Source organism: Rhinolophus ferrumequinum, chromosome 25 (assembly GCF_004115265.2).
Source record: "Rhinolophus ferrumequinum isolate MPI-CBG mRhiFer1 chromosome 25, mRhiFer1_v1.p, whole genome shotgun sequence".
Classification (NCBI taxonomy): Eukaryota; Metazoa; Chordata; class Mammalia; order Chiroptera; family Rhinolophidae; genus Rhinolophus; species Rhinolophus ferrumequinum.
Window position 1 is genome coordinate 13,800,662 of NC_046308.1, and position 22,307 is coordinate 13,822,968.

Genomic DNA, 22,307 nt, shown 5'->3' on the forward strand with positions numbered 1-22,307 from the left:
TGGCCCCAACCCCCTACATCCTATCTCAGCCATGCCCTCAGTCACTTCACTCTGTTTTATTTTCTTCATTTATGCTTACCAATGTCTGAAATTGTCTTATGTATTTGTGTATCGTGTTGTATTATGTTGTCTCCCTAACTAGAATGTCTGCTCTACAAGAGCAGGGATTCTGTACTGTTCATCACTCTATCCTCAATGCCTAGCACAGTGCATGGCACACAGTGGGGGCACAATGAATATTTATTCTGGAATGAATGAGAAGCTCTCAACAACTGTGTGCTAGATTTTAGAGAAGATGGGCATTGGGTTTTAGGACACAAGCCTCGGTGGGCTGTAGCTGAGGCGACTGGTGCTCCAGGTTGTGGCAAGCACGTATCCTCCGAGGTTAGGTTTGGGGAAACATGAGCCCAGCCAGGTGGTGGCTGAGTTAGTTGGACTGTAAACTGGGCAGCTGAGGTCAGACTGGACCCAATTTCAGGAAACAGGAATCCCAGTTTGGCATAGCTGAGTTAACCTGTGACTTGAGCAGTGAGTGATCAACAGCTATAAGATCATTGAAGAAGAATCAAGTGTCCCCACTGGTTGTAGCCAAAGAGAATTGTGGACCCGATGAGTGTCCAACAGGTCACGTGGGGCTGTTGGAGAATAGGCTGTTTGGGGAAAACAGCATCCTGAGGGGCGCTGGCTGGGTTGGGCTGTAACCTGGGCTGGTGTGTGGGTTGTAAGTTATGATCTGGGCAGCTCTACGCCTCCACCGGGCGAGGAACTAGTCCAAGCCAGCCCGCCCGGGTTGGGGGGACCACGCCAGGGAGGGCAGGAAACACATCTGGGGAGGGGTCACCTGGGAGAGGCTCACCTGGGCGGACCTGGACCACCAGTCTGCGATTCCGCGCCAGCGCTGGCTGGCCCCGCCCCCTGACCAATAGGGGCGCGGAGGTCCGCGGAAATGGGCAGGGGTGGGCGGAGGCGGGGCGGGGCTGCCGGGCGGCGGGGCGCTTAGTGGCTCTGCCGGCTGGCGGCGCTGAGCGCTCGGCTTCGCGGGCGCTGCGAGAGCGGAAGTGGCGACGCTGGCGTCCCCAGAGCCTGCGGCGGGCGGCAGTGACCGCCCCAGCGCTGACGGCGGCGGCGGCCCAGGGGGCGGCGTAGATGCCCGCGGTGCCGGCTGGGGCATCACCGCGGGCCTCGACCCCGAAATGGCGCTGCTGGCGGAGCACCTGCTGAAGCCGCTCCCCGCGGACAAGCAGATCGAGACCGGGCCCTTCCTCGAGGCGGTGTCCCACCTGCCGCCCTTCTTCGGTGAGCCGGGGTAAAGGGGAGGGCCGGTCCGCAGCTCTGCTCCAGAGCGCTTCCAGATGCACCCGAATCCTGCTTCTCCCGAGCATTTCCAAACCACCCCTCCCCTGCACACCCAAATCCTATTTCCCCAGGCACCCAAAACCCTCTTTCTCTCCAAGCACTCCAGATTCTCCCTACCCCTGACGGCTCCCAAATCCTCTCCCCGCCACCCAGCAACATGTCACATCCTCCGTCTCTTCCCAGACATCCCCAAATCCTTCATCTTCCCCAAACACTACAGTCTTCATCTCCAAACACCCCAACCTTCCATCTCCTTAGATACCTCACATTCCACCATATCCATCAGGTGTACCCCCCAATCTTCCACTGGCTTGGGTTCTCAGTCGTCCATCTTCCCCAAACACCTCTTACTCTTCCAAATCCCCAATTCTCTTTCTCCCAGAAAGCATCCCACCGCTGCTCCCCCAAAGTCCTTCATCCCACACCCCATCATTCCCTTCTGCCTTTTTAGAATGACTTTCAACTCCCTCCCCTGAAAATGACTCCTCTCCTTTCATAAACCCTCTCTTTTGCTTATATTCTCCCAGCATCTCCCTCATGGGCCCGGTGAACCCTTCTTCCCTCAGAATTCCCCCAATTCAGACCAAAGAAACCCCTTGCCCCCCTCCCCACCCCTACACACACACACACACACACACACACACACACACACACACACACTCCAAAGGCGGGAAGCCTGGCAGGATGAGGAGGGGGACGGTTTGAAAATGAGTCACAAAACTCTATAGGGAACCACCTAAAGTTTTTTCTCCATTTAGAACAGGAGTCAGGACTAGGGACAGGGTCTGCTTTGTGGGGTGATGTCAGACATGAGCTATGAAAGAAGAAGCTCCCTCCCCTATATGTCCTGTCCAGGCAGGTTTCAGGAGCACTGCGAAGGCGGTCCCTAAGCCAGGTTCAGACCCTCCTTCCTCCCCTCCCTCAGCCCAGCCCAGACTCTGGATGGAAAATGGGAAATAGAAGACAGTAGGCTGCCCTTTGCCTTTTGGCTCGTGGGTAAAAGATGCAACCTGAGCCTCTGCTTTCTTCTCTTCCATGTGGGCTTGTCCTGTGCCCTGACCTTTGAGGTCACTTGGTGGCCTTGCAGGAAGATACTAGTCACCAGGACAGAGTCCAGCTGAAATCTGCAAACTGACAGAACCTTAACACTGACTCAGACTGACAAGATTTGGCCTCCGGGGCAGTCACTCACTTTACCCCTACTGGGCTACCAGGGCTTGTTGTGGGCAGCAGTTCCTGCAGTGCTGTGAGCTCTGGGATAATTGTGGTTACCCGGAGTCGGATTCTAGCTCTCTCCACCTCTTGAGCCTCAGCTTCCCCATCTGTGAAATGGGGATGCTGATCTCCAGGGCTAGCTGTGAGGAGTAAATGAAGTGGTGTGTATAAAGGTCTGAGGCCTTAGTGCCAAATGGATCTTAGCGGGGCTGGTATGTGTGGGGGGGTATCGTCTTCTTATATAACTGGATCCAGTTTTTGTTCCTTCATATAGTAGATAATTAATCAATGTTTGAACAAATGCCACGTCTGTATGATTCTCAGAACTGGATAAGCAACCTGAGAGCAGGGTCTTGGTCACTTTTGTCCACTGTTGCACCCCTAGTACCAGAACAGTGCCCCGCACATAGTAGGTACTCAGCCGGTACTTGCTAAATGTACAAAACACTCCTATTCTCGGTGTCACAGTGTTGCAATAATACTGAATCTCCAGGCAGGGCTTTGGGAGCTAACTGGCGTGAGCATGAAGGAGTGGTTCATTTTTGTGACAGTTTTTCTCCCCTCTTTGGTTCTATGAACATTTGCAGGACAGCCAGCTTGCCCAGGACAAGGATTCAGAATGTTTCAGCTAGTGGCTCTGAATTGAGGGCAGGGCATGTGGGTGTGGGAGATGCTACTGGCCTCTAGTGGGTGGAGGCCAGGGATGCTGCCAAACATCCTCTAGGGCCCAGGACAGCCCCTACCACAAAGGACCCTGTGGCCCCAAATGTGAGCAGGACCGAGGTGGAGAAACCTTGAGTTAAGCTCTGTGCCTTTTCCTCCCTTATCTTCAGCAAGGTTGCCCATCAGTTCTGCATTTAGGGACACCGTCCTTTGACACAATTGTCGGGCTAGTTGTAGAAGAAAGGGGATGGTGGCTGCTGGAACCAGCAGTGATCTGGTGCCAGGGCTGAGGAGCGTCCCCTCCTCCCTTTCCCTGATCTCAAAGGACCCTTGTCTTTGCTGCGAGCCACATGCTTTGGGGCGCCACATCTGTTGACAGAAAGGCTATTTTTCCAGAGACCGCTCTTCTGGGGAGAGAGTTTCTCCTGAGAGTTTCAGTTTGAAAAGGATGTTCCCACCAGTGGCTTTTCTCTGGGACTCGGGAGTCGAGTGAGATCCACTGTCAGCTCTAACACGGGCTTTGTCTAGATCCTGGGAGTGTCTGTTCACCTGGATGATCTGGGTGGTGCGTGTGTCTCTTGAATGGAGGAGGTCTGGGATAACGGATGGAAGACGTCTGAAAGGCATTGCAGCGACAGTTTCCTCCAAATCAGCGTTTCTCCACTGTGGCCCTGCTGACATTGGGCATTGGGTCATTCTTAGGATGGGCACTGTCCTGTGCATTGTAAGATGTTTAGCAGCATCCCTGGTCTCTGTCTTCTAGATGCCAGTAGCATCTCTTCTCCCCAACTTGTGACAACCAAAAATATGTGGAAGGAGACAAATCGCCCTGGTTGAGAACCACCGCTTTCGATATAACTATGACAAAGGGCTGAAAGCTTGTGTTTTTGAAAAGTATTTAGTTTTGCAAGGAAGATCTGTTTCTCGAAGGAAAATTGAGCAAGAAGGAATGATAAATAAAAATCTCCCTGTCAGGGGGTGGCCAGTTGGCTCAGTTGGTTAGAGCACAGTGCTCAAAGCATCAAGGTCGCTGGTTCGATTCCCACATGGGCCAGTGAGCTAGCTGCACCCTCCACAACTAGATTGAAAATAATGGCGTGACTTGGAGCTGATGGGTCCTGGAAAAACACACACTGTTCCCCAATATTCCCCAATAAAAAAAAATTAAAAATAAAATCTTCCTGTCATTAATTGAGCATTTACTATATACTAAGTATTCTATGCGGATTAGTTCACTTAATCCTCTCACAACCTTTGAGGTAGTGTTTTGTAAAGAGAAACTCTCTGCTGACATTTCAGAGTATTTTCTTTCCAGACTCATTTTTATCAATCTTTAAGGGAGAATGTATAGGCTGCTTTTTCCACCTAACAGTATAGCATGACGATCTTTCCATGTCATTAATCATTTTTCATAGCTGCCTTAAAATCCCATTCTTTGAAAGGGGTTGTAATTTAGTTAATCAGTCCCCTGCTGTTGGACATTCACATTGCTTCTCACTTTTTTGTAGTGTAAACAACACTACAGCGAACATCCTTGTATACATTTCTTTGCATACTTCTTTGCATATTTCTAATTTTTAGAAGGGAAATTGCTAGGCCGAAAGGTGTGAAGGCTTTTATCCCATTAGAGCAACCATATTTCTCAAACCTTGTTGTCAGGTATGGTTTGTGACAGAGTTGGTTGGGCTGGATGAATGCTGTTTTTTTGGGTGCAGGTCAGATGTGGCTTAGAACACCCACATCTTGGGCTAGCCCTTCTTCCGTATCTCCAGCCCGAGTCGCTCAAGTTGTGCAGGTTTTACTATGTCCACTCAGAGGTCAGTCCTTTGTCCATCTTCTTTCTCCACCTTGACCTAGTAATTGGATCTCACCTCTGATCTATCAGCTTGCATCTGACTTCTGTGATGCCTGCTGTCTTGTCTGTTAGGTCAATTATCCAGCTGTTTTAGAGCATGACCAATTAGAGGGCAGGGGGAGAAAGGGAGGGAGAGACTTAAATGTCCTTTAGGCTTGTCACTCCCTGCCTAGAAGCCTCAGTGGCTCCCCGTTGGGTACCACCTTGAGATGTGTGCTGCAGCCTTTCTGAATGGCTTGCGGCCCCACAAATGGTACTAGGCCATCTCTTGCCTCTGAAGCCCGTGTCGGTCTTTCTGCCTGGTGCACCACTCCTCTGCAGCCCACCACCTTCTTTTTGCCTGATTGGAGTACCATTATCCTTAAGGAATCAGCTTTGCAGTCCCCTCATCCAGAAAGTCTTCCCTGCTTCCCTAGAACCTATCGCATTCTGAGACTTTTGAGTTATTTCAGTGCCCCATTTGCCGAGTGAATGTTTTTCGTTCCATTCCCATTTTTTTTCTGGGTTCTTTCTACAAGTGTTTTGCTTTTCTCTCTCCTTCTAAATTAAAATATGCGACCAAATTACAATGCATAATTCATATGCTGCACCTGTGACAGACATTATTAGTCAATCATGATATTGTTTTCCCCTTTGAGTGTAAACACAGCATTGGTGTCCTTCTTAACCCAACCACTCCAGGTCAGTTAGAGTTGACGCGTGAGATGACACCTGTTTGCGCTCAGTGTTTAGGGAGAAACCAAAGAAGCAGGAGTTGAAGGTAATGTTTCCATCTCACATTCTTGAGATCCGAATTCCAGGGAGTGATTTTTTCTTTTTTTTTAGCTTAATTAAATGGATGATCATTGAATTAGGCCTACAGGTATCTGGCACGCCTTAATTAGCCCTCGAGTAACCCCCAAAAGAGTGGTTTTCTGTCACTTTTGTTCAGTGCTTGCTCTGTTGGGGGGTTGGGGTGGGGGCGGGGGCAATGGCAGCCCAAAAGCACAGAATTATCTTCTTGTTATACAGCCAAAGAAACTGAAGCCAGAGAGGTTAGGTGACTCGCCCAGCCTCACACAGCCAATGAGTGACCATAGAGCCAAACTAGAACTCAGGCCTCTGGACTCCTTCCTTATGCAGTGCTTTTGCCCTGGTGCCCGCCTGCTTTCCTGGCTTCCTGTCCAGCAGAGAAGAATCCCCCCACTGGAACCAGCCTGCTTGGCCACTGAAGAAGTCCAGTGGTCCTGCTGGCCCTGCAGCGACGTGTCCAAGATGCTGGGAGCCACAGATAAGATATGCAGGTTTCCTTTGAGGCGGGTGCCTCATATCCCTCATATTTGGCCTGCCAAGCTGGGCCCTTAACTCCTGCGTGTTTGAATGCAAATTTGAGTAACGAGGGTGTGGAAGCCATCTGTGGGAAGGCCCAAACAAGTCCGTGTTCCTTTCATTGGGACATCACGTTAATCGCCTGGAAACCAGCCCCAGCAGCACTTCTTGGTCCCTGAGTAAGAAGTTCCCTTCCTCAAGGGAAGTTGTTCCCGCCATTGCAACAAGCACCCCCAGGTCGTGGAGCCAACAGTTACATCCGTGCAGTGTTTTTGTGTTTACGTTTCTACAAATACATGTTTATTTTTTATTTTGTTGAGAATACCCTAAGAAAGATAAACAAGAAGCTACTAACCCTCTTCCTATAGCAGGTCAGTTATCCTTTCGGTTGCGTGTCTGTTAAGAGCTAGAGTCTTTCGCAACGGGACATGTGTGCCTGGGGGGGCGACACTGCTAGGAGGAAGAAACAATGTTCTATGGGGTAAAGAAGCCACATGTACACTTTCTGCAATGGCGTTTGCAGTTTTGAAACAGCCTGCAGACTCCTGTCATCGGTTGGAAGTGCATTTGCAAGTCCTAAGAGAGGATTCATTAGCCTGTACAAGCACCTACTGTGTGCCTGATGTCATACTGGTGCTTCACACTCATGATCTCATTTTCCTGAGCAAGATCTGAGTAACAGCTGATGAGAGGACGCCAGCTGGCCCCATTGTGTTAGGCTGTCTGTCTGTGTAACAGCCAGGAGTGAGTAGGCTGTTTTGGAGCCTCAGTGGGGAGAAGTCGCTCTGGACCTGGGTCAGTCGTCCACTGCACTCCATGCCCTGAATACCGTGGACAAACGGAAAGAAATGCGAGCAAACCATCAAGCTGGGCCAGCTTGAGCTAGAGTCCTGGCTCTGGGGTGTCAACGCTGTGTGTCGACACGCAAGTTTTTCCCCTCTCTGAGCCTGTGCCCCAACTGTAAAGCAGGGAAGCCGGGCCTCCCAGGAGGGCCGATGGAGGTGATCTCCCCAAATGATTTTGGTACTTAAAGCCTGGAATCGTTTCATCTTGGCAGAGGTAGGACAGACCGCCTCAGGCCTTTAGAAACTGGCCCTCTTGCCACCCAGCCCTTGGGAAACAAGTAACTTCCAAAAAGAAGTAGCCTGTGGGTCTTAGGGACCCACTGCCAGCCCAGCTGCCTGGCTGGTGAAGTCTGAGAACTGCTTCAGCGCCTTCATTTATGACACCAATGGCACCTACCTGCTCTGTCCCCCAAGTGACGGTGATTAGATTCTCTTGATCCTCTGTATTGGAAAAAGTCTGCTCCTGAGGTTAGGGGCTGGGAGGCCTGGTCTCGGCTCCTGGAGGGAATAGTTGGAGAAGCAAGAGGGAAAAGACCCAAGTGTCCACTCCGTATCTTGCTAGCTCATCTAGCCCCTTGCCTCCGTCCCTCATCTGTGTGGCCTCCACTGCACAGGGCTGCTTGGAGGAACAGTGCCTTCCCCCCGCCCCCCGCAACCCCTTAGGGACAGAGTTGGGCCCTCCCACAGCCCAGCAATGCTCCTGGCAGAGCCTGGTGCCCAGCCAATGTTGAACTGAAAGGGAATGGAAAGAATGCATGACAAAGGGCTTTGGAAAATACAATGCATGACCCGGATCATAGCTTGCATAACCCCTGTTTTAAGTGGCTCCCATGTGCCAATCATTGAAATAGCTGATACCTCATTTCCAATCCTTATCATGACCTTATGAATTAGGAGGAATTGGCACCATTTTACAGAAGAAGAAACTGAGGTTCCGAGTGGTGAAGGGATTTGACCAGGTCACGCAGCTAGAAAGTGGCTCAGGGGCTTTGAAGCAGGCTGACCCTGTAACCACGGAGGTGAGCACACTCAGAGATGTGAAGTCTTTCAGGGCAGAAAAAGCCTTTCATGCTGTTTGTGGGGGTGGGGAAATGATAGGAAGTTCTCATCTGGCAAGACAATGTGCTTATTTATTTCAGTGAGCTTATTAGAATGGAAATGTTGGTCTCTATTCTTAGCTTTTATTATTTCAGTTTAAAAAGGGCCTGGGTAGATGTTAACTCCTTTTGTTACATTCTTCCAGTGTTACTTGTATCAGGGCCTATTTTTTTAATTGTTACAGTGTCAACTGTATCTAAGCTTTTAAAAGTCATTACTGTGGATCAGTCCTCTCCAGGGTCCTATAAAAACCTCTGCTCTCCACACTGCAGTTAGGCAGCCAACTCTCGCTTCTCCATGTTGAGAAATGATTCATTTTCTGTATTGCTGTTCCTCCAAGTTCCTTAGTCCACTTCTGAGATCTTTTTTTTAAGGGTCTGGAATACATTTGAAGTCATCATTTTATGACAGAGGATTCCTGCTAATTTTACTCATATCAATCAATCGATCGATCGATAATGCTTTCTCTCCCTACCTCTTTTGATTTCTCTCTCCTTTGATGTCTTAATCATTGGAATCATTCTTTTCTGGATTTCCTCTCTGAAGAAGAGCTTTGCCTATTAAAGATGAAAATGGTGATATAATTTATAATAATAGTAAGCATAAAGAATACTTTCGTTTTATTGTGCCTTTACTAGGTGCCAGAAACAGCTTGGCCCTTTATTTATACAACCTCCTTTAAGCCTAAGAGGTGGGGTCCATTTTTATCCTCTTTTTACAAATGAGAAAACTGGGGCTCAGAGAGGTTAATTAAGTTCTCCCAGGCCACACAGCAAGTAAGAGAAATCATTTCCCTACGCATTCCTTTCTGATTCAAGGCTGGTTTTTGCTAAAGGGGACAAAGAGAGGTGGCATGCCATGGGGATGATTTTTAAAAGCAACATTTTGGATTGTTTTGTGAATATTCTTTCTTCTTTAGGTATGTTTTATTGGAAACTGAGCCATCACACACACACACACACACACCTGTGTACCCGTGGATTAATAAATGATTCATCTCCATCAGCTGTAATTTGAGTGCCTTCTATTATGATCTCTGTAACCCAGGACCTGTAAAGTTAATCTGCCCCCATGTGTTTAACAGTGGAACCTTATTATCCAGCTATTGGGAAAAAAAAAAAAAAAAAAAAAAAAACGAAAAAAACCTGAATTTGAAATAGAACCTCTTCACACCAGGCTCTTAGCATTGTGACCCAGGCATCCTTTTCAAAAAGACTTCCTTTTTGAAATAAGTATTTGTGAATCACACAGTCCGAAAGTAAAGCTGTGCATCTTAAAAAACGAAATGCTTTTTGTTCTGTAATGAAAATTAGTCCTGAGGTGAAATGAGAGGGTGGGCCAGGGTGGGGGTGATTTGGTCACCTCGTTGCCCAGTGTCGGGCGATGGTTGTCTGAAGGAGCAGCACTGAGGCGGCAGGTGGGATGGAATTTCCAGCTGTGTGCTGTGGTCTTGCTCAGGGCATAACGGTCAGTACTTTCCCACTATGTTGAAGCCGGAAAAAGAGGAAATGGGTGATTCTGTGTGGCATTCGGTGACAGTTGGCTTGTGGGAGAATTCTGCTCTCTGGGCAGCCTCGCCCATCTGAACTATGGCAGAGGTCCAGGCAGGAAGCACTAGGTGTCCCTTGTCCAGTCAGAACTGTCACAGAGGTCATGCACAAAATGCTTGCTTGGTGCCTGTCTCCGTATTTTGCAGGTGACGCTGACAGAATTGGCTATTTTTTTCCCAAGTATCTAGCAGAATGAAAGCAGCAGGAAGTGACCATCACCTGTGAGGAAGTTTTTTTAAAACTACACAAAGCTGTGCTGAAAATCTGAAAACATGCCAAGTGGAGCCATTCAGTGAAGGGTTGAGGGGGCTTGGGAGGTTATTGGGTCATACCTTTCTCATAGTTCCTATTTTCGATGATAGCCCTGTATAGAAAACCGCAAATGGCTTGCTGTACGAAAGCAGGGATTTTTTTGTTCCGTTTTGATGAGTTCCATCCAGAACGGTCACACTAGAGGACATTGGTGCAGTCATAAAATTTGGTAGATGGAAAATGTTTCACTGTTTTATTTTGTTTTTATTATTGAGATTAAGTGTCTTCATTTCTTCTGTGAATTGCCCATTTTTCTACAGGGTTTTTTTTTTTTCTTATTGATTTGTTAGCACTCTTTACATATCAGAGGTAAGAGCCTTTAGTCTGTGATCTTTGTGACACAGATCAACCCCTCAACCATCAGTTTGTCTTTTGGCGTTGATTGGTGACGGTTCTTCCCCTCTGCCCCATATAGAAGGTTTCTGGGTTTTGTAATCAGATTTCTTGCTCCTTTTCATATGCCTTCTGGGTTGAGTAGCATGCTTAGGAAAACCTATACTAAATAAGGGCCCATTTGCCACATGTTCCAGATAACCATGGCTTGACCATATTCTTTAGAATTTGTGCCCATCAGAGTTGGTTCTATGAAGTAAGATGGTAGGATTGTATCTGATTTTTCTTTTGTTTTCTGAGTTTACTTTTTTGTTTGTTTGTTTTTGAGACAACTTCCTTTCTCCCTGGACATACGATGAGGAACTAGAAAACCATCCAAGCCATCTTCCCACCCTCCTGGCAGGTTCTGGGTAGCATTTTAAAGAGCCTGTTTTGCTGACAACAGTAAAAAAACAAGTGTGGGCTAACTGCAAAACTGGTAAAACAAGAAAGGTAATATTGGGGCAGGGCTGCATTCTGCAGAAAAGGTAAGGCTGGATAACCTGCTGGAAATGTGTCACGCTCTGTCCAGAGTAGGGGTCAGCGTGAGTTTAAACTGATAGAAAGGCCACCATCTCCTTGGGTAGTAAAGTCGTCTTCTGGGTTTTCTCTCAGAGTCCTCTTGTTTTTGTGGAGTTCACACAAACAGACGGAAATATTCTGGAAAGGAAAGCGAGGGAGCAGGGGAACCAGCCTTGACTCTGTCATTGTGTCTGGGTGCCTGGTTCTCACTGTGTAGCCCTGGGTAAGTCACTTGGCTTTTCTGGGCCCGGTGGCCTTGGGCTACACCAAAGACAAACTTAAGCCTAGAGCCTTCGGTGAATCACACTGAAGCAGGTTTCAGCTCAGCTGCACCTCTCGGCTGTGGGGAGTGAGGGGCCTGAGCCAAGAGCACTTGTCCAAAGTCACATCAGAGCTGAGATTCGAACCCAGGACTGGCAGACTCTAGAGCACTGCACTGCTTTCCCCCTACTTACAGGTGGCTCACTTACAGACATTCCAGACTGACGTCAGCATGAAGTGCCTTTCCTGCCGGCAACTCCCTCTGGGTGCTGCTTGGAAGTGAAGTCTGGGGTTGGCCTCACTGCCCCTCTGTTCTAGGGTCCACCTCACCCTCCTTACCTCATGCCCCTCTCTGCTTCTGCTCCCCTCCTAGCTCCAGAAGTACGCTTTCAGCTCCCCATTCCTACCCCACCCTTGAGCAGAAGCTCTATTCCTGTATGGTGGCCACAACACAATAACAGCTGCCATCGGGCTGGCTCCCGCTGACCACGGTGGCCTCGTGACCCACGTAACGCACTGTCAGGAAAACACAAAACAAAAAGCCTTTCTCCTCGCCATCAGGGCAGGGCCGCTCAGAACTGCCCAAGAGCTGTTTTCAGAGCCAAGAAAGCCAAATAACATTTTCCTGCATCTCAGAAATGCATGTTGCATGACCTGAGTCGTTGGGAAGAGCTGAGAGACCAGCCATGCATGGCCGATGGTGAACGTTACCAAGCCCTGGTTCTAAGGCTTTACTTGAAAATCAGCCCGTTGCGGTCGTAACAATTGTGGCCAGCTCTCCGAGCACTCACTTTGCTCATAGGACACCTCCCCTCCTTATAGCAGCCCTACAGGGAGGTCCTGCTAGTGTTCTCATTTAGAGACAGGGAAACTGAGGCCCAAGCCCCTTCCCATATCCTCTGTCATCTAAGCATGGGTGCTTAGAACCAGTGCTTTGGGTCAATCCGAACTATGAGAAAGTAGATAGAAAAAAGTGCCTGGCAGGAAATAACACCTCTAGATTTACGTTTTCCACAAGCCATTCACTCATCCATGCCACAGACGTCATCTAAGCACCCACTGGGGTCCAGCTCTGTGCCAGAAACTGGGGACGCAGTGGGGGACCCAGGCAACCTGGTCCCTGTCCTCTCAGAGCTCAAGTTTGTGGGGGAGACAGACGGAAAACAGAGTTACACATGTAACTACAATCGCTATAACACTGAAATGGACGTGGAGAAAAAAAGTAAAAGGAAGAAGTATGACTTTTATGAGCAGAAAAAAAACCCTGATATTTTTTCCAACATTTTATATGAAAATTTTCAAACATTACAACAAAGTTGAATTTTACAGTAAATATTTATACACCTGCCACCTAGATTCTACCACTAATATCTTACTATACCTATGTATCCCTCGAGCCATCCATCAATCTCCCTTATATCTAAGGATATTGTATGTTTTTGAAAGTTGAGGATGTAAAGCCATCGGCTGGAGCTAAGAGCAGCCATCTCTCTGGAAGGGTTTTGCCAGTCCCCACACAGCCTATCCATGGCAACTGCCTGACCTCTCGCTGCACAGTCAGGAGGGAAATAGTCACTGGAGGAGGAAAATCTTGGTTCTCGTGCTTTATTATTGAAGTCTAGATAGAATGTGATGACTGCTGGGGGAGCCCATGGTAAGTGTCCCAGGACAGGACACATTCCAGGGCTAGCGAATGGTACCACTTCCCCAGGTTGGCCTCTGCAGGATGAGGTCAGTGACACATTCAGGCAAGATTCTAGGGTGGGAGGGAGTAGTTACCTCCCACATGCCCTTGGCAGGCCCGTCTGAAAAGCCAGAGTGCCCAGGATTACGTGGGACAGGCCGCCTGTGGCCACAGCCCCACCGCCTTGGGGCACCCTAGGGGAGACTCCAATGTGGCCCCGAGGAGTGAGCTTTGCCCCCCCGCAGGCATGGGGGAGAGACCGGTCGCTGAGAGGAGGGGGCCCACTGCTCAGACTGAGGATTCTGTGCTGGGAGCCCTGGGCCCAGGGACGGACCTCAGGAAGGAGGGAAGTAGAGGGGGCAGGGGGCACAGGCCAAGTGTGTTCCCACTCAGTGGAGATTCTGGGGGGACTGGTGGCTTCCAAGTAAGCTTGGTGGCTCCTGGGTGACATTTGCCAGACCATGGAGCCTGACCCTAGTTGTGATAAGTCACAAAAATGATGGAAGTCTGTATATTGAGTGTTTATGCACTGGGCGCTCTGCTAAACACGTTCAGTGCACAATTTTTAATTCCTACCACAAGCTCATGAAAAAGTATCACAAGCCCATATGTCATGTGAGGACACTGAGGCACACAGGTGAGGAGACTTGTTCAACTGGGGAACAGTCGGGCCAGGAGTCAAGCCCAGTCTGTCTGGATCCCTAACCCACTCGCTTTCCATTTGGGTTATGGGGCCTTTTATTTATTTTGTCTCTCTCTCTCTCTCTCTCTCTCTCTCTCTCTCTCTCTCTCTCTCTATCTCTCTATCTCTCTATCTCTCTCATTTCATTTATAGTGTTAATGCTGTTTCCCCAATCCTCCTCTCTTAACAGCTGCGATTAGAATGTTCCAAATGGCCAGTCAGGTGTGCTCCGTCACCTTGGGTGGAATTTGGCCCGCAGATGTCTCTCCCTTAGTCCTCTACTCCCGTGTGGTCAGTTGGCCTGCACACCGAGACCCCTGCCTGGCCTGCAGGCCAGGGGAAGTGGGCACTGGATTTCCCTCTTGTGGGTTTGGTACCCACTGTGGCCCGCTCGGGCATCTTTGTCGCATGGGCTCTGGATTAGGCAGTGAAGACAGTGAGCAGATGTCGTCTGTGTTAAGGCTCTGAGGGTGAAGTCACACTGAGCCAGTCCAGGAGAGAACCGGCCGTTCCGTGTGCGGTTCCTCTGTGCCAAGTCCTTAGCAAGGAGCTCTGACCCCTGGGATGTCTCTGGTCTCTGTGACAGCCTGCCAGATCCGTCACAAAGGAGGGAAAGGAGCAGAGGCAGGCCACAGGCTGCTCACATTTCACAGCGCCCAGAGTTCCCAAGCACTGACAGTTTCTAGGCCCACATTTCATTAAATCTAATGTGTCACCCGTTTTAAGATACCCTATTGTTTTGTGAACCACCAAGGAATGAAAAACACCTCCAATTAAGATCATTCTCATTCCAAAGATGAGCACAATAAGCATCTTGGAAGTGGATTGTTATAAGCCATCCTCAGAGCACCTTTGGGATTGATTCCGTTGCCCCATTTGCTAGATGGGAAAGCTGAGGCTTGGAGAGCAAAGGGATACATGCCTAAGCCCACACAGCCAGGGTGTGCAGAGTGGGGTGTTAAAGCCAAATTCAGACTCTGTTAAGTGACTGATCCCATTTCTGGTGTGCTCTCCTGGGCTCTCATGCAGAGTCTCAGAGCCATGGAGACTCAGAGTCGTCAGCTCACTTCTTCTGTAGAAGCTGGTGAATGAGAAGGTCATGTTTAATAAATCTGGCCCTTCTTGTCCCACTTCGTAAGAGTCTACCTCCTCACCAGTTGGTCGGTTAGTAGTGATCTGCCTTGTTGGCCAAGATGGGTTTCTCAGACTACTAGTTCTGCAAGATACCGCACAGCTGTACTGTCCAATACACTAGCCACCAGCCACATGTGGCTATTTAAATTCAAATGAGAGTTAAATAAAATTACAAATTCAGTTCCTCAGTCTTACCACATTTCGGGTGCTCAGTAGCCACATCTGGCCTGTACTGCAGAGACAGAACATTTCCATCTTTGCAGAAAGCTCTAGGGGATAACACAGTTCTAGTGTGGAAGGGTGCTGTGGACAAAAGGGTTTGCCACCCCCATATAACCTAGTTGCATTTTAAAGGCTCTGACAAGACCTGCAGTAAGAAACTGGTCTTACCTGGAGCCTCGCACACCAAATGTACTTGCCCAGGAACCTTTTTAACACCTATACACAGCTCTGCCTTTCCCTAAGCACATCAAGTGACCTCTCCTCCTGTCCCCAGGCCTCGATGACCCTTGTTGGGTATCTAAATCTTTCTTGTTTTGTCCCCAGATTGCCTCGGATCCCCAGTGTTTACTCCCATCAAGGCGGACATAAGTGGCAACATCACGGTACGTACTTGGCCCGGCAGCTGCAGCCCTGGTACTGCATCAGGAATCTAAATGCCCTCGTCACTGGTGCCCTGCTCCCCACCACAAGCTCCCCAGGCCAAGGATCAAGAAGGAGACCTGGAAAACGGGCTTGGTCCCCAGCTCACCTGACTCGGGGCTCCTGGCTCTTCGTCCTCCTATGTGGTCATGCCACCCTGTCACAGCGTGACTGGGACCACAGTCTGAGGACCAACCCGAGAAGGAACCTATTGGTTCTTGCATCCACCCCACCAAATGAGAAGTAACTCTGAAGTCCCCGGGTGCATTGGCTGGCCCTTCCCATCCCCCATCCTGGGAGCTCCTGGTACTGTCCCCCAGCACTGAGTCTCTCCCCATGTGGATACACTTAGGGCTCGGCCTGGGGGGCATGGCTGCACTGCATTACCTCATTTCTTCAACACAGCAGCGCTTTGAAGCTGGTCTGTTGTCATCCCCATTTTACACATGAGGAAGCTGAAGTTCAGAGAGGTTGAAGGACTCCCCTGAAGTCACACAACACAGAAGTGGCACAGGTGGGATTCAGACCCAAACTGCCTGGCTCCACTCAGGAGCCTTGTTCCTGGATGTTTTTGAACCCTAAGAGCCTATTTCCACTTGTCCACAAAAGCAAAACTTCAGATACTTGGTTTTTGAAGTCCTATTATGAGCGGTTGGAGAACTTGGTCTCTGGAGCTAACCTGTGTGGGAACCCGCTCCCACCAGTACCAGCAGTGTCATCTTGGGCACATCCCTGCCCCCTCTCTGAGCCTCAGTTTCCTCATCTGCAAATTGGGATAATGAAAGGGCAGCATCCGGGTTGCCGTGAGCATCCAACAAAGGCAGCGCCTGCGAAGCACTTTGCATGTCCCGGCTCCATAAATGTGAGCATGGTAGTTATGTTACAACAAGCCCTACCGCCTTTCCTGGGGTTCCTGGTGGGAAGGGGACGGAGGCCCAGGCGGGGTGCCCCACCCAGCATGCAGGCCGCCCGTCTGTGGACTGCCTTTCCAAGGGGAAAACCCTGTGTGCTCCATTTCAGAAAATCAAAGCTGTGTATGACACCGACCCGGCCAAGTTCCGAACCCTGCAGAACATCTTGGAGGTAGAGAAGGAAATGTATGGAGCAGAGTGGCCCAAAGTGGGGGCCACACTGGCGCTGATGTGGCTGAAAAGGTGATGGGCTTGGGCGGCAGGGAGTGGGTGGCTGTTGGGCCTGGGGGTCTGCACTGCAGAGAACGGACCTCCATCCCTGCCACTGCCCCCTGTGTCTGCTCCGGTGGGGAAGGAAGGCCGCTTTCATTTCTTTCACATAGGCGTTCCTTCTTGTGGGATGCTAGTTAGTGCCTGAGAAAAAGCCCCTCAGGGGCCAAGGACTGCCTGATGGTGACGCTTCCTTCTTCTAGTCCCATCAGAGGCATAGGAAGCTAGCATATACTCTGGGTATTGTGCCAAGCTCTTGGTAAGCCTGATCGTTTTTCACGTGCTGTGAGTTAAGTGTGGTGGTATCCCCATCTCACAGAGGAGACCAACTCACAGGCCCAGGTTACAGGGGCAGGGCTGAGACCGAGCACAGTTGTACAGGTTGTGCACTGCACAGAGATGTCCTGTCTAGGGCTGGTCACATCATATCACGCACATGGTAGATTTGTATGTGTTGACAGAAAAATAGCATCTCAAGGAGAAGGAACTCTGATTTGTACAAATTCGTTCTGTGGGCTGGGGGCAGGGTACCTTGATACGGGATTTGAACCCGGACGCTCTTACCTCAGAGTTGACACTGCTTGTAACCATTATACCTGTTGTCTTCATAGCAAACATGTGAAGCCACATGCACTTGTTCCCATCTTACAGATGAGACCATCGAGGCTCAGAGAAACCAGTCAGCTTGTTTTCTTAGCTCATGCTGCTCTTAACCAGCTACAGAATGCTCCATTAGTTGCGCAAACACCACAGCCCCCAGCAGCTGTGAAGCTGGGGACCCATTTTCTGCCTCACAGATGTCCCAATTCCTCCCTGTCTCTGTCCCCCTCCCCGGAAGCTAGGCCCTCCCTCCCCCTAAACATGCACTTTGGTAAAACGGAACAGGGAAGGTCTTCTCCCTGGAGGGTGTGGCCGTGTGGGCATTGGGATAGGTGGCCTGTAATCGACCCCCTTATGGCATGTTTGAGGAATTGCCCCACCGAGCTACCCACCTTTGTCTGTTCACATCCCAGCCTTTGAGCCTTTCGGGCAGTACCTCAGTGTTCTCTTCTGTGCAATGGGCAGATCGTGCTGAGCTGAGGTTCATGGGTCCGAGGGAAGCAGATGAGATGATTTGGATTAAAGGACTCACACTGATCTGAATTTCAATTTGGTCGTTCTGCCGTGCCCCACCCATTCTGGCTCTCAAAGCATCAGCCCTGGAGGAAGGGCTCAAGTGGCCTTGGAGGATATAGACAGTGGCTCAGGGCAGGGGTAGAAGTGGGGAGCCTGGGCCCGGGGCAGGCTCGTCAGTGTGTCCGTGGTCTGTGGTCCATGAGCCCTTTTAGTGCCAGCACCGTGGGTTTAGTCCTCAAGCACCGATGGCTGCTGGCCACTTGCTGGCCTGTGGGAGACCACATGGACACAGAAATGGACAAGGAAAGCCCCGACCCTGCCCTTGTAGACCTTACAGCCCAGCAGGGACCATGGTCAGGGGCCGGCAGCAGGCCTGGTGTGCACAAGGTGCTGCGTGGAGCCCGTGGTCACATTGCGTGGAAGTCGGGTGGAAAGATAACAGCTGTGGAATAATCATCTCTTTGTGTGTACATATTCCTGGCCCACAGTAGGTGCTTCATTCAGGGTCGTCAGGGTCTGTCCTTTGCGGGGGGTGCTGGCTGGTCCGCAGGCGGGAGCGGGCGGTGTCCTAAAGCCCCCCGTCTCCTTTCCGGGTTGCAGAGGCCTCCGCTTCATCCAGGTCTTCCTCCAGAGCATCTGTGATGGGGAGCGGGACGAGAGCCACCCCAACCACATTCGCGTCAATGCCACCAAGGCCTACGAGATGGCTCTCAAGAAGTACCACGGCTGGATCGTGCAGAAGATCTTCCAGGTGAGGCCCGTTTTGTCCCCAGGCCCAGGAGAATCACTAGCGTGTGGGGTCCACTCCCCGCCCTGCCACTCCTTAGCTGTGGCCCCGTGGAGGCTGTGTCTGCCCCCCTGGGCTCAGGAAGGGCTCCCCTGTCCATGTGGAGGGAGGCTGGTGCACTGAGGAGCCCTCTCACTCACCTGCGCTTGTCCAGCCCCACCTGTGGCCATGGTGGGTGTCCTCCTCCATTCTCCATGGTGTTCTGTTGTGCCTCATCCTGGGAGGCCAGATTGGGGGGCCATGGGAGAAACCCCAGCAGAGGCTCTGAGGACCTAAGATTGATGGTGGGCTGGCCTGACTGGCCTCTCAGATGCGGCCTTGATCTTCACCCTGAGTAGGGAGCGGAAGAAGGGCCCCTGTGCCCGTGGCGGGGGCGTCTGCTGAAAGGACACTGACCCAGAGGGCTCTTGGTGGCTTGTGTTGGGGTAACATTGGCCAGGGCTCCTGGAAACAGGCTTCAGCACTGGCCTCGTTACCTGAGGGCCCCTAGGGTTGCCAGGCTGAGAGGCGCATGTGGGAGAAGTCACGAGGCCCTCAGGGTGCCCTGTGCACCGTTGCTGGCTGCCCTGCCTCTCCCGGGCTCCCCATCTCGGCCAGCCTGTCATGGCAGCTCCCACCACCTGCCCATCCTCACGTTTTCCCACACGGCACAGGTCGTGGGCAGGAAGAGCCAGTCACCAGGTGGGAAATATGGCTACTTCTACACCATCCACCCTGGCAGGGCAAGGCTAGGGCCCATCCTGGGTGGGCCTCACAAAAGCCCTGCCATCCCGGGAATGCGTTGCCCCTGTGAAGGCCTCACAACCACCACCTCTGTAGGAAGAGTATGTCCTGTGTCCCTGGCCCAGGGTGGGCTGCCCCGATTGTAACCTTCATCGGTGCACCGTGAGGTGGGTACTATCCTTACCCCCATTTCACAGATGAGGAAACTGATGCTCAGAGAGATTAAGTACCTTTCTCAAGGTCACACAGGAAGAAGATGGGGGCTGGGATTCTAGAACCCTGAACCTCAGTACCCTTATCTTTCAAATGGGTGTAAAAATAGGCCTGCCTCTGAGGACCCCTGTGAAGATTAAACGAGTTAATCTATATCCAGAGCGTGGCACATGCTTTACACTCAGTATATCAAAACTATTTACTATTTCCATTCTTAATGACAGTATTATTACTTGTTATCGTCTCACCCTGTCAAACTCGTAGCCTTTCCATCCAGTTGCATCTTTTTCTTTCTGGCTCTGAAATTCTGTGAATTTCTGATTCTCTGGTCTTTTCAAGTGTCAGGGAGAGCCTGAAATTTAGGGAAGTGTTGCCCCCTGAAGGACCAAAGAGGCCACAGCAAGATTAACAGCTTTCTGCCCTGCTCAGAAAGTAAGTTTTCCAAAGAAGCCGTTCACTTTCTCCAGAGCAGGGAACCCAGAGGGAAGAGACTCATCCATGCTGAGCACCTACTGTGTGCCTGGCACTGTGCTGAGCACCTACTGTGTGCTTGGTGCTGTACTGAGCACTTTGCGCGATCTTAATTCTCACAAAAGCCACCCTATTAAATGGGTGCCATGATCATCCCCATTTTGCAGATGAGGAAGCTGAAGCTCAGAGAGGCTAAGTAACTTGCTCAGCGCTCACAGCTAGTCAGTGGTCCAAGCTGCAATTTAATCCAGGTCTGTGTGTCCCCAAAGCTGGTGTCCACCCTGCTGTCCCTCACAGGGGTAGAAGGGAACACACGTTGCCCTTTGTCTTATCCTTTCCTTTCCAATGCCATGAAGAGCGCAGACCCCTGTCCGGCACGGACCTCGGGGGAAGTCCCCTCCCAGAGCCCCACCGTGCCCGGCAGTGTAGCTCGGGTCCCTACTAACTCTGCCACCTCCCCTGTCACCCTCTCAAGGCAGCGCTCTACGCGGCCCCCTATAAATCTGACTTCCTGAAAGCGCTGTCCAAGGGCCAGACCGTGACAGAGGAGGAGTGCCTGGAGAAGATCCGCCTCTTCCTGGTCAACTACACGGCCACCATCGACGTCATCTACGAGATGTACACCAAGATGAACGCCGACCTCAACTACAAGGTGTAGGCGTGCCCAGTGGCGGGCACACTCGGGCCCCCCGCCCCCTCACATGCGGTCACTCGCAAAAACAGACAAACCTGAATCACTGTGAATCAAGCTGGCGGGCTGCCCCTGGCCTGCCTGCCACCCCCAGTGCGTCCCAGAGTCTGACCAGGGTCTGCAGGGGACGACTCTGGTTTTTTTAAAGTCATTTTTGGGGTCTTTCCACATGGAGCAATAAATAATGGGCCTACTTCTGAATCACCTTGGAATTTCACAACAGCACAGACTGACTTTATACCTTCATTTCAGTGTGGTAAACATCAATTGACGTGGCTAATAAATCAAGTCCTACGATTTTTTTTGTTTTTGTTTTTCCCCCCACGTGGAACATGACTCTGGGGGAGCCATGTCATACACCTCACTTTAAAAATAAACACGTGTCCTTCTGAGGATCTGGCTCAAAGATGTTTGGGGTATTTTAAGGACCATGGGGAGTTTGATTTTAAATTATATAGGACCCCTATTGTGGGATTTTTTTTTTTTAAAGCAAACTGGTATGTTTTCTCATGTGGTTGCCCAGCCAGCCTGACAGCACTGTCATTACAGACCCTGCTCTTTCTTACTGTCTGTTTCCAGACAACTTTTTTTATAGCTGAAAACAGCCAGCAAGCCTTTGATGACCATGACCAAGGGGACTTGATTTTAAAGCTACTAGGCACAAATAATTGGCCAGAGATGACTGTATTTGTGTTCTTTTGAATAATTATTTTCTTCAGGGACAGCTTTTCCAACCTAAGAAACTACCTATCATGTATTCTCTCAAGAGGGAGACAACGAACCCCTCCAGAGGCCGACACCCAAGGAAACGCCTCGCTGCCTTAACTGTCTTTCCTGGCGCTAAAAAGAGCTGTATTTTTGAAAGTGTTGGGGTAAATACAGGAAACCTCCCCCCCAAAGAGTTGATGTGTGTTAAAAACCCACATGGAATAATTGGTGATTTTTATGCAGAAACTAAATAATTCTTAATAAATAAATCTCTATTTTGGAATCACATCTGTGTGCTGTTTTGGTTCTTGAAGTCTTTTTCTTCTTCCTGGATTAGCGGTTTACAACTGGGCATCAGCCAAGGACCAGTTTTCCAGTCTTTGTGTGTTTAAAAAAATAGAACTGGTTACCACATTGAGAAACGGGAAATTTCACATAAAAACCTTGATTTCTAGCATCTTTTCAAAAATCAGATTGCCCGGCAGGAGCTGAAAGATGACTGTCGCCTTGCCTGGACAGGGTAAGTGGGTGGGTATATTCTTCACTTTGCCTCGGTCTCTACCAATCCCTGTTGCCTCCCCACGCTTGTGATTCCACGGTTATTTGCACATTTTTATGGGCTGATGCTTTTTCTGATTCTAGAGTTAAATGTAGAGGGAATATTCCTTTTACTTCATTCCTGCTCCTACAAAGCTGATAGTCCAGTAGGCAAGATGGACCAATAAATCAACAGTGACCATAGAGAGTGGTCCGTGCCCAGTGGGAGCCTGGGGCCATAGATGAGGGGCCATATCCTGGGATGCATCTTAGGGAGTCAGGGCTTGCACGGAGCCTTGATGGAAGGGGTAGGGGTAGGGAGGGAGCCTGACAGAGGAGAAGGGGAAGGGGACACTTCCAGGGAAAGGGAAAGACCTGGTA

The 22,307-nt window shown here is 50.3% G+C and overlaps 1 protein-coding gene across 1 annotated transcript; it reads left to right on the top strand.

The window, feature by feature from the left end:
* Positions 1-1,006: 1,006 nt before the first annotated feature.
* Positions 1,007-21,677, top strand: GLTP (glycolipid transfer protein). Its single transcript, XM_033098198.1, has 5 exons — positions 1,007-1,296; positions 15,404-15,462; positions 16,520-16,653; positions 18,397-18,547; positions 20,466-21,677. Exons 1-5 carry the CDS (start codon positions 1,194-1,196, stop codon positions 20,646-20,648), a joined length of 630 nt encoding a protein of 209 aa, XP_032954089.1. The 5' UTR covers positions 1,007-1,193; the 3' UTR covers positions 20,649-21,677.
* The last annotated feature ends 630 nt before the right edge of the window (positions 21,678-22,307 follow it).